The 12,044-nt window shown below is 40.8% G+C and overlaps 1 protein-coding gene across 1 annotated transcript; it reads left to right on the forward strand.

Moving 5' to 3' along the window:
• Positions 1-2,164: 2,164 nt before the first annotated feature.
• Positions 2,165-3,297, forward strand: LOC150001494 (ADP-ribosylation factor-like protein 6). The gene is given in 2 exon segments (XM_090287829.1): positions 2,165-2,517; positions 2,519-3,297. Coding segments are annotated over 2 exon segments (546 nt in total). The 5' UTR covers positions 2,165-2,335; the 3' UTR covers positions 2,883-3,297.
• The last annotated feature ends 8,747 nt before the right edge of the window (positions 3,298-12,044 follow it).

The raw sequence follows: 12,044 nt of genomic DNA on the forward strand, positions 1-12,044 counted from the left end.
ACTTCTGCAAGGGCAGAAGCCCAGAGGTTGGATAGAAGATTTTTGCAAAATCCAGACTTAGGCTGGAGGTGAATTGTGACAGGATGGTGGCAGTGAAAGTGGTAGGAGTTTTAAAGGTGTTCAACCAAACATGCCATTTATTTATAATCATACCATAACTATACCAAGAAGAAAACAGGTGTTTGTTCCCTGGCCCCATGCCCAACTCCAACTAATTGTAACATGATTGTAAAGCAGTCATTAAAGCGTTAACTACTAGAAAGTTGGTGAGTAAACTTAAAGACAATTTTCCATAACAAATATACAAGGAGTAACTATAATTCCCCACATTCTGTGAGTCAACAACATCATACACTCAAGGTTCAGGGTTGTATGACAATAAACCACTGTAGTTCAAGTAGAGTCTTACAGAAAATTTCTTGCAAATAAATCCAACAAGAAAACATCTTTATTCTAACCTGCCCCGGTGTTTATATTTCTGGCTTTAAGGTAGCTGTTTATAAACAGACTCCAGACTTCTTTCCTAACTTTAAAGGGCATGGAAAAACTAGTTCTTTGAGAAGACAGAACACCTGAGCCTACACACTCTGTTCTTTCAAGGCTCTTCATTCTGCTGCTGATTGAGACTTGCTGTCTTTAGCACCAACTCTAACACTTGCCCAAGGCTGAATCAAAGAATCTGGGGCTCCTACTTAGTGAGACGTGTATGCCACATCTAGCCTTAAGAAACTCTCCCCAAACAAGGATAAAGATCATTAGACAAATTGGACTTCATCTCTGGGAATTCAAATTAGGGAAATCAGAAGGGTCTGAACAATTGGCAACTGCAGAAGAAGAGAAAACGTCGATGGAAATACATCCACAGAAGGGGCAGCAGCGTGTACAAGCACTGAATCCCGACTGGACCGAAGGCCAGTCTCTGTGAAGCTGCCACGTATCAGTCTCTTCCAGATGCCTCTCCTATTGCCTTAGGAATTCTTGTTTGAGGTGCTCTGAATGAGTCTGGCTTCTTGCAACTGAGAATACCTCCACAGAGGCTGAGAAGAAGAGTACTGATACCTATTTCTAGCATATGATGGTAAGACATTTTAAGGAAAAAATGCCTTATCTTTAAAACTTCACCTCACTAGCCAAATTTTCTAGAAGAGTTATGGGCTTGCTCTCAGACATCAGTCCTTATTCCCACAGTGCCTGTCTCAATATCGGGCCAGAAGAAAATGTCTATGGCCACCATGGAACAGAAAAAAAATTAGTTTGTCCTTATAAGTACCATAAGCAATTTAATTATACTCTATGAATTATTTCTCATGAACCACGTGGCCTTCTGAGTACAATTACTTACTGATAGTGCATTCCTGAATATGATAAATAATAAGGTTCTTAGCTATTATTTACCAGCATTTAGTATGTGTCAGGTTCTGTGCTTTATATACATAATTGTAATTCTCACAACAAATCTGGAGGCCGTTTTTATTCACTTTTATGGAGGCGAGATCTGCAGCTTAGAGAAGCTGCCTGAGATGCTCGAGTCACACAGCGAGTAACAGCCAGGATTTGAACTCAGGTATGCCTCTGGGCCACTTCCCTCTTCCCCACCAACACCAAAAATCTAGAGGAACATTGATGCTGGTTGTGTGGGAAGGAAGGGCCAAGGTCAGAGAAACATAAATGAGCAATTGTCTGGAGTGGTGACGTTCTCTGGGTACAGAGCTAGTGAGAGGCTGAGTCACCACGTGTCTTTGCTGCCGGCCAATATTTAATCTCAAGATGCCTGCACACCCCATGGTGAAGAGGCAGATAGGCAGGGAGTTACGGACAAAGGGCCCCAACCTGGTTAGGGCCAGGAGGACTCTTCAGATTATACTATTCAGGTTTCCCAGAGGTTTATTAAGATTCATCCATGTGACTGTCCTTTAACCAAACAGATTAGTTTCTCCTCTGACTACAGAATCTTTCAGAATGCATAACACCCCCACACAGACATTACTTCTCTCAAGTTTCCATTTGTCTGTCTAAATACCTCTGGCCTCTCAGCTGTTTATATGTGAAAGCCTGCACAGAATATCATAAAATATGTGCATTCCATATTTGTCAATTCTCTGGTGAAAAGATAGCAAGAATGTTTTATTGATAATCATGCTGTAGATGAATCAGTAGAAGGACCAGGGATCCTTCCTACGGAGGGATAGAGAGGAAAAGGCTGAGAGACGCCCGCGCCAGATTCCCATCCAGAGACGGTTACGAGCGAGTGTACCCATTCCCGTCCCTCACCAGTTCCTGGGCCCGCAGAACTAACCTCAAAGACCAGCTGGTTTGTAAATATCTGAATCACATTATGGGATTGCTAGACAGGCTTTCAGAGTTGCTTGACCTGAAGAAGAAGGAGGTTCATGTTTTGTGCCTTGGGCTAGATAATAGTGGCAAAACAACAATCATTAACAAACTTAAACCTTCAAATGTTCAATCTCAAGATATAGTTCCAACAATAGGATTCAGCATAGAGAAATTCAAATCATCCAGTGTTTGACATGTCAGGTCAAGGACGATACAGGAATCTCTGGGAACACTATTATAAAAATGGACAAGCCATTATTTTTGTCATTGATAGTAGTGATAGATTAAGAATGGTTGTGGCCAAAGAAGAACTTGATACTCTTCTGAATCATCCAGATATTAAGCACCGCCGAATACCAATCTTATTCTTTGCAAACAAAATGGACCTTAGAGATGCAGTGACATCTGTGAAAGTGTCTCAGTTGCTGTGTTTAGAGAACATCAAAGATAAGCCATGGCATATTTGTGCTAGTGATGCCATAAAAGGAGAAGGATTGCAAGAAGGTGTAGACTGGCTTCAAGATCAGATCCAAGCTGTGAAGACATGAAAAGATAGTATTTGGAAACCTCAACAATTGTCAATGCAAGGAACATATCTTAAGACAAACTGAAAACTTTAAAATTTTTTAAAGATGTTGGTCCATCTAGGAACACTTTATAATCTGCTTGCATTTATGGACTCTGAATAAACTTTATAAGAATAGACTTCAGATACACTAAACTTGCCATTAATTATATGAAAAATCATCAGAAGGGCTTCCCAGACTTACGAACTTCTTGGTAAAGGTCTAACTTGATTGTAATGAGAATGTTTAGAGTCAGAGTTAAAATCAATCTCACTAGCTCGTCATGAATTATGATCTCTTTAATGTATTTTATTTCTAATTATCTTCTAAAAATGTATAGTACAACTGCAATGTGATTGTGCTAGCGAAAAAGAACTTTAAATATTTACAAGGGACCATAGGTAATTAATGTGTATTTAGATTTTTACTGTATGTTACAGTCCCTGGCTGGTTTGGCTCAGTGGATTGAGCGTCGGCCTGTGAGCTAAGTGTCGCTGGTTCGATCTTCCAGTCAGGGCACATCAGAGAAGGAAACTCTGACTCCAAAAAACCTCCGCTGCCTTGCGGCATACCTCTTCAGGGGAAAGGCTAAGGGAGTAAACCCCGACAGAAAATCCGGAGCCGGAGTCCCTAAGGCGGTTTGACGTTGTAGTCAACACCGGCAACTCCTGCAGCGCACCTGAAGCCAAGCTGTATTGACTCCGTCTTTCCCTTGGACCCTTCAGCTGCGAAGAGAAGGGGGGGTCTGCTGCATGGGCAACAGCAGACCCTCCATATCACCCTGCCCAGGCTCTGTAGCTTCAGATTCACTGGAGAGGACACTCCAGCGTCATCGCAAGATGTCGATTCAACACGGGAGGAGACAGATACCGTGTCACTCCCGAGTCGGACTGTACAGCCATTCTCGGCGGTGCAGATAGACTCTTAAGAAGCTACACCATCGTCTCTCGAGACGGACGGCTGCCGACGACGACGACGACGAGATGAATCAGTCTAACCAAATAGCTTAACCCCTGATTAAAACTACTATAATCAATCATTGACATAGAAATATTTCTTGATTAAATATTTCAAATAATAAGATTATAGCACCAGGTGATTGATAAAACTTTAGTTGCATAGTATTAGTAAATTTTGCAATATAATAAAAGGTTACAGGAGTAGGTTTAAATAAGCTATGGATATATATAGCCTGTGTTCTCTGTATTTTAATAAAATTATTTGAAATGTTTAAAAAAGTATCATAAAATATGGTTAAAGGTGTTTATTGTTCATCAGCGAAGTCGTCTTGATTATGCTTTTATGAAAATAGCAAAAATGACACAAAAGGCTTCTAGGTTCTGGGTGGCTAATTAGTAGCCCGGAGTCTTAGTTCTCAGGTAACATTCCCAGATGCTAAATTATTCATGGTAACTTCCCCTGATTCAGAAGCAGAGCACAAGCCAAAGAAGACTTCAGGAAAGCCCACACTTGCTCACTGTGCATTTGGCTTAATCAACTGAGAAAATGGATTGTACATTTGCTCAGGAGAGCTGTTTTGTGAGGCAGAAGTTCAGTAAGTAATATAAAGCACAGCCCCCACTCACTGTTCTGCCAGCTGCCACCCTCCCACAGATGCCCCCCTCAAATGCATAGGACCAGCTGTTCATGCCAGGAGCAAGACTGGGGGCTGGGAGAACAGTTTACACATCTTCACAAATAGAAATGAAGCCCCCGAGAGGCAGGGAATGAAAGGCACCTGGTGTTTGTTACAGGACAGAAGGTCACACCTGGGAAACCAGAGCAGCAAAACCAGCCCCATCCCCATGGGATGTTTCCTCCCACCCAGCTCTTTCCTGGTGAGCATCAGAGTTAGCAAAAGAGAGCCCAGGCTTTTCAGAAAAGGTTGTCAAGTCCTTAGGGTTTAAATAATCTTCCTAAATATTTTCTTACTATATCAGCCATGCCCATGGCTTCTGTTCTATTTCAACCCCAAATGGGTTTTCTGCAATTCAGGTCTGACACTACCCAGAGCTTAAAATCCATGGGTTTCAGGGCAAAGTCCTCTACAAGACTGCCTGGTGCCCATCACAAGTCCCAGGAGCCCCCAGGCCACCACACTTCTCACTGACTTGGCTATAAAGTTGAGGGTTCTCATGACCCTCTTCACCCCAGTTTTGACCATTTGAACATTTCTTAGAACTCAGGAAAGCAATATGCTTACAACTGGTTTGATTTTATTGGGTGTACATAAGGCCAGTCCTGGAAAGGTCCTGGATGCTGAGCTTCCATGTCCCCTCCCCACAGAGTCAAGACCCATCACCCTCCAAGCATACACATCAGTGTGTTTACCCACCAGGCAGCTGCACCCAGCCTTGCTGTTCAGAGTTTTTATTGGGACTTTCATTACATGGGCATGATTGATTAAATCATTGGGTATGTGATTGAAATGCAAACCCCAGCCCTCTTTCCTTCCCTGGAGGCTGTGCTGGCCCCAAGTTTAAACTCTCTAATCATGTACTTGGTCTCTCTGGTAACTGCGCTCCATCCTGAAGCTACCTAGAGGTTCACCATGAGTCACCTTGTTAGCATAACAAAATGCTCCTATCACTTAGGAAATCCCAAGGCTTTTTCTAAAAAGCTGGGCACATGCTTTTTTCCCTCTGATGGAGCACTCTTCTCACTCCTGGCCTGGCTAATAGCTCTAACTCCTCTGACAGTGATAAAAGAAATGAAATTATAAAGCATCTGCCAGTGAAAGATCAAAACCTGCCCTTTTTTTCGATGGAGAACACACTCACCCATACATAATTCACACACAAATCTTTAAGGGGGAAGGACTGTCTCTTACTAGCTCAGTCCTGGGCCCTCACTTTCTTGTAGAAACTAGGATAATGGATCAATTCACAATGGCACACACACACTAAAAATATCAAAGACACTAAATTGCTCTATTTTAAAAGGCCTACATTAGAGAAGGTAGGGAAGAGGAGTCAGGAAAACCAGGAGCCTAAATTTGAGGAGTCCTTTTTAGAGTGCTTTACATACAGAGGTAGAGGAAGGAAAGGACAGAGAAGAGGGTATTAAGAACTCTTTTTAAGTGATAATATAACATAGTTGTTAAGAGACAGAATATTTAGGTTTACATCTAATTTCTATTACTTACTAGCTGTGTGACCTTGGGAAGTCATTTAATCTCCTTATAGTTCAGTGTCCTTATCTATAAAGCAGAGGCATTTAGTAGTTCCTACCCCTTGAAGGGTGCTATACTTCACACATAAAATTACTCATGTTTTGTGGGAACTCCCTGTTCGGCATTTTGTCAAAAAATTAAACCAAAATTTTAATTTTAAATAATTTTTGGAAGCCAGACTGATATTTCTGCAAATATGACCCTATGATAAGACAGAGTCATAATATGAACCTTCAAATTGCATCTCAAAGATGACCTTGGCAGATCCCTTACCATTACAGAATCTCACCCCCTCCCCCAATGTCTTGGCAACACACATCTCACAGGAAATTTCTCTGTTTTCTGGGTGATCCTCCATGGAACATAAACCCCACAAAGGCAAGAACCATGTATCTGTTGTTCATCATTGCCTTTCCAGTAGATAGAAGAGTGCCTAGTACCTAGTAGGTGCTCAATATACATTTCTGAATAAATGAGCAAGTGATTTGATGAAGGAAAGAATGAAGGAAGGAATAGCCAAAGGTAGGACAGGAGATACAAAGCACTGGTAGGTGCTATCCCCCAAGAGCAGAAGTGAGCACTGGATCTGAAGCAAGAAAATAGTGGTTTGTATCCAAATTTTGCCAGTTTTATGGGCAAACCTTCCACTTACATTTTCTTAGTCTGTTTTCTCATTTGTTAACTCATTAAAATGGAGATGATCATACTGACCTTATGGGATTAAGTAACGCACATTAAACCCCCAACTCTCACAGTTAATATATGTCTGTCTACTTTGGCAGGGGATCTGACACATGTCATATCACCTCTTGATACCTTATTGAAGGCAGTCCAGGAACCAGGTTCAGGGGACATAGTAAACCCATCAGCAATGCCACTTTCCTTTTTTGTGACTTTTTTCTTGACTCTTCAAGAATTGGCCAACCTAATAATGAGTAAAAGAGCTTCAGCCTTGAAAATATAAAATATAAATATAAAATATAGAGATATAAATATAAATATAAAATATAGAGATATAGGGGAAAAAATCAAGATAATTTTATCATAGCTAGTGACCAAACCCAGAAAAGAGTAACAAAAAAGTTCGTGATAATTATAAGTCAAATACAAAAAATTTAATTAGTGTAAGAAAGATTCTATGACTTGATTATGACAGTAACTGGTGAAGATAGTTATTGAAAATGAGCCTTCTGGTAAATTTAAGACATGAAACTTAACAAATGAAACATTGCTGTCTATAATTTGTAAGGCACTAGTCACAGTTACTGAATTGAGGAACATTATCGTTGACTGGCAGGCAGTGTAGTCAGTACAAAAGCCAGAAATGATGAATTTGATATTATTCTAGCTGACAATGTAAGTGTTAACATACACTCAATTAATTATGTCCCTGGACTTTAGCCCATGGGATGTAGTCATGAAAATGTTATGAAATCATTATATTCTCAGTGACTTTTGCCTTTGCTGGTTTTTTTTCAAAATCAAGGAAGATAGGCCATAATTTTCTCTTTTCCCTAGATATCCTCTCCTGGGTCCCTTTTTTCATCATTATTTCCCTAGCATATGAACCTTACACTTAACTTGTTCAATATGGGATCAGAACTATTATACTCATAACTTGTTTTTTTCCCTACTATTACCTCCAAAGCAACCCAAATGATCAAGCATGACGGGTTGGTTAGTCACAGCCAAATTAGTGTTTGGGATGTTCCTGCACAGACTGTCAAAATAAATCTCCAACAATCATTGATGAGGAATGTTGATTCACAGCCTAGGAGATAGACTTTGGCAAATAGTAAATATTTATTTAATTATTATACTATGAGACTAACATTGAGCCATCTTTCTTAATATCGTGAATTAATTTTCAGGTCTCTAGCCTCCCTTGCATGGGCTTTCAGATTCTGTGGGAAGTGGTAATACAGTAGTCCCTCTCTATATCGCGGTTCACTTATTGTGGCCTCACTGTATCACGGGATTTTAAAAAATATTATATTTAATTATTTATCGCAGATTTTTCACTATATCACGGGATTTTGCGGTACTGTATATGCAAGTTGTTAAAGTTACATAGGTTTAAGAGTGTAGAATATGTTTAAGAACATAAGTAGTGTTTATAAAAATGTGGAAAAGGTTAATAAGGAAGTGGGAAAGGTTAATAAGGGACTGGGAACGGTTTATAAGTGTGTGGGAAGGGTTTATAAAGCCTTAAAATATATATAAATACTAAAATAAATGTAAGGTTCCTACTTCGCGGATTTTCACCTATCGCGGGGTGGGTCTAGAATGTAATACCCGCCATAAGTGAGGGAGTACTGTACTGCTCAAGGCAGTCATGGTTCCCTTTGTGGAGGAGTAAAACGCTCCTCCCCTCTCCCCATTTTACTGGTCCTGCCCCAGTTCACCTCAGTCCCCAATCTGCTTTACTGAGGGAAGGCTACAAAAGGGGAGGACATCACCAAGAAGTCTCCTTCAGATTTCCAGGGCACTGCATGGTTGCCATGGTGGAACAAAGAGCGTGTGTACTGCACTGCTGAAGCATGAGCCGCCAGAGAAGCAGGGGGAGCTCCGTGCTCCTCCCAGGGTGCATCGGGGCTTCATGTGGCATTCACCTTGGACGCCCAGCTCTGGGTACCTGGGGCTGCGGCTCCAAGGCAGAGGCAGTTAATACAAGGTACCACTCTCCCTATGTACATGCCAGGCTCTTTGCTAGGCATCTCACGTTATTTGTCACGTTCACTACTGCCAGCAACCCTATGAAGGAGGTGCCACTGCTTATGGCTACTTTACAGACGCATACGCTGTGTTAGGGAGGGTCTAAGTAATTTACCCAAGGCATCACAGGCTCTCTAAGGCTCCCAGTTCTCTCCTTTTAATCACTAGACCATGTCGAGGTCCCATTTAATACTGATTATAAAAGTGAAAATAAATGTCCACTTGCTAGGTGATTCATTCTCTCCACATGTGTTGCACACATGCTCTGGGTCCCTCTCCTGCATACAGAATCCTCTCTTCTCACCTCCAGCAGATGCCCTCCAGCGATTCTCTCAACAAACAAATAAGTTGTTATTGCTTCCATCTTAAAACAATTATTTTTTGACCCCACATTTCCCTCAACCTCCCATGCCATTTTTCTCCCCTCTAGAGCAAATGAATCATGTAATCTCACTGGCATTAAGTACTCCAAGGGGCTTGCAATTCCTTCAGTATTCCCTGCTGGATTCTGAGGCTTCAAATTATGTAGTCACCTTCGACACCTTTTACCTCAGGCCATTTCTTTGAATAGACTGAGCATTTGATTGTAATTTTCATTTCAGATGTGGCTGGGTTTTTGTTTTTGTTTTTTACATTAAGTTGAAATTTACAGTAAAAAGGCATGAATTCAGCCTTGGAAGGGGCAGTAGAGTTCTGCTGATTTCTCAGCCACCCTCTGCCCTTGTGCCAGCGTTGCCAGGCACCAGAGTTGGGAGTAAGGAGCAATCTGGGAAGCTAGTCCACAACAGAGAGGAAGCCCTTAAAGGAAGTTTCCCCCTAGTGATGTCTGCCAAGTGCTCATTTTCTACAAATAGAGCCTATTTGATGCAATGTTTTACTATAAAGTTTACATATAAATTTTCTGTAAATAAAATTATGTTTTACAGTTAGTTGAGGAGCTAGCTGGGTAAACAAATGAAGCAAAATGAGCAAAAAGAACATAGAGGCGCAAAAGAGCATCATGTGAATTGTTGTGGATCCCTTTGTGATCCAGAGGATGCTTTTGTGATGAAATCATTTATCTTTGGTGCAGCTCCAAGTGTTTACACATCACGTGTGCTTTACCAAGAACACCTGCGTCAGAAAGGCGGCATTATTTGTTAGTGCATGTTATTATAGATGTTCTTTTTGTGCTACATGAGTCATTTGAAATTCTATAATGAGGATATATTTGGGATCTTCTCTCTCTTTCAAATAATTTTTCAAAGCAGTTTTAAATGACTCATGAAATACAGTACACAGAAAGCAACATAATAAGGTAATTCTAATATGGTTATTTACATAAACTAAAGTCCCAGTGGTTTATGCAGTATTCTCAGAAAAAAAGGTTGGAAACTATGGACTAAGAACAAACTCTCTAAAAGGGACTCAATATAAAGTTTTGATGTAAATGTAAATTGTTGTGAAAAGAAAGAAAGAGTGGGAATCAAAGAAGGAATAGAGGGAGGGATGGTAAAGGGACAGAGGGCAGGAGAAAATGAAGGAAGGAAGGAAGGAAAGGAAGGAAGGAAGGAAGGAAGGAAGGAAGGAAGGAAGGAAGGAAGGAAGGAAGGAAGGAAGGAAGGAAGGAAAGCTTTTTCCTAGAATAATTATCTTGTTATCATTGAGTACAGTAAGGCCATATCTATAAAAAGGACAAAGCTGAGACCAAATTGCTAAATATTAAGTAGCTACTTTTCCAACATTGCCCTGGCTGGTTTAGCTCAGTGGATTGAGCGTCGGCCTGCGAGCTAAGTGTCGCTGGTTCGATCTTCCAGTCAGGGTACATCAGAGAAGGAAAACTCTGATTCCAAAAAACCTCCGCTGCCTTGCGGCATACCTCTTCAGGGGAAAGGCTAAGGGAGTAAACCCCGACAGAAAATCCGGAGCCGGAGTCCCTAAGGCGGTTTGACGTTGTAGTCAACACCGGCAACTCCTGCGGCGCACCTGAACCCAAGCTGTATCGACTCCGTCTTTCCCTTGGACCCTTCAGCTGCGAAGAGAGGGGGGGTCTGCTGCATGGGCAACAGCAGACCCTCCATATCACCCTGCCCAGGCTCTGTAGCTTCAGCTTCACTGGAGAGGACACTCCAGCGTCATCACAAGATGTCGATTCAACACGGGAGGAGACAGATACAATGTCACTCCTGAGTCGGACTGCACAGCCATTCTCAGCGGTGCAGATAGACTCTTAAGAAGCTACACCGTCGTCTCTCGAGACGGACGACTGCCGACGACGACTTTTCCAACAATTAACAAGTATTAAATGCTATTCTTAACTTTGGGTGCAAAGAAACTATATTTGGCTAATGACATACAGATTTTAAAATCTTTGCAAAATAGACTGTTGAGATGCATTTTCAAAATTTCTATGAATCAATAGGAAAATAACAGACAACCCAATTAAAAATGGGCAAAAAGCTTAAAAGCCACTTCACAAAAGTGGATATTCAAATAGCCAATAAATAAGGGTGCTCAACATTATTACTTTATGAGGGAACTGCAAATTAAAACCATCATGAAATACCAAAACACACCCACCAGATGAAAAAAAATTAGAACACCACTAGGCACCAACTGGAACTGTGGTGAGAGTATAAGTTGTTATAACCACTTTTGAAAATTATTTAGCATTATCTACTAAAGCTGAACATATCTTATGGCCTAGCAATTCCACTCCTCTCTCTATAACCCACAAAATGCACATGTATAGCCACCAAAAGACATGTACAGGAATATTCATAGAAGCCAAAATTAGAAGCAACCCAGATGTGCTTCATCAGAAGAAATAAATTAAACATCAATATTTATAAATATATCATAGTATATATTAAACAATGGAATACTAAGCAATAAGCACAGATGAATTACTGCTACATTAAACAGCATGAATGAATCTCAGAAACAAAATACCAAGCAACACAAGCCAGACAAAGAAAAAGAGTAAATATGTATGATTCCATTTATATAAAGCTCAAAAACAGAAAAAAAATCTATAGTGAGAAAAGTCAGGGTGGTGACCTTTGGGGAGGGTAGTATAAATGAATGTGAAGGGGTACGAGGGAGCTTTTGGGGTGCTGGTGATTATCCAATTTCTGATCTGGATGCTGGTTACCTGGGTCTGTTTCTATTGTAAAAATGCATCAATCAAGCTGTGCACTTATGACCTCAGCAGTTTTCTGAATGTATATTTCAATTAAAAAGTTAATTTACAAAAGGATAACAATGGGGAGTGAAAC

This window comes from Furipterus horrens, unplaced genomic scaffold, assembly GCF_987537825.1.
Source record: "Furipterus horrens unplaced genomic scaffold, mFurHor1.1.pri manual_scaffold_9, whole genome shotgun sequence".
In the NCBI taxonomy this organism is placed as follows: Eukaryota; Metazoa; Chordata; class Mammalia; order Chiroptera; family Furipteridae; genus Furipterus; species Furipterus horrens.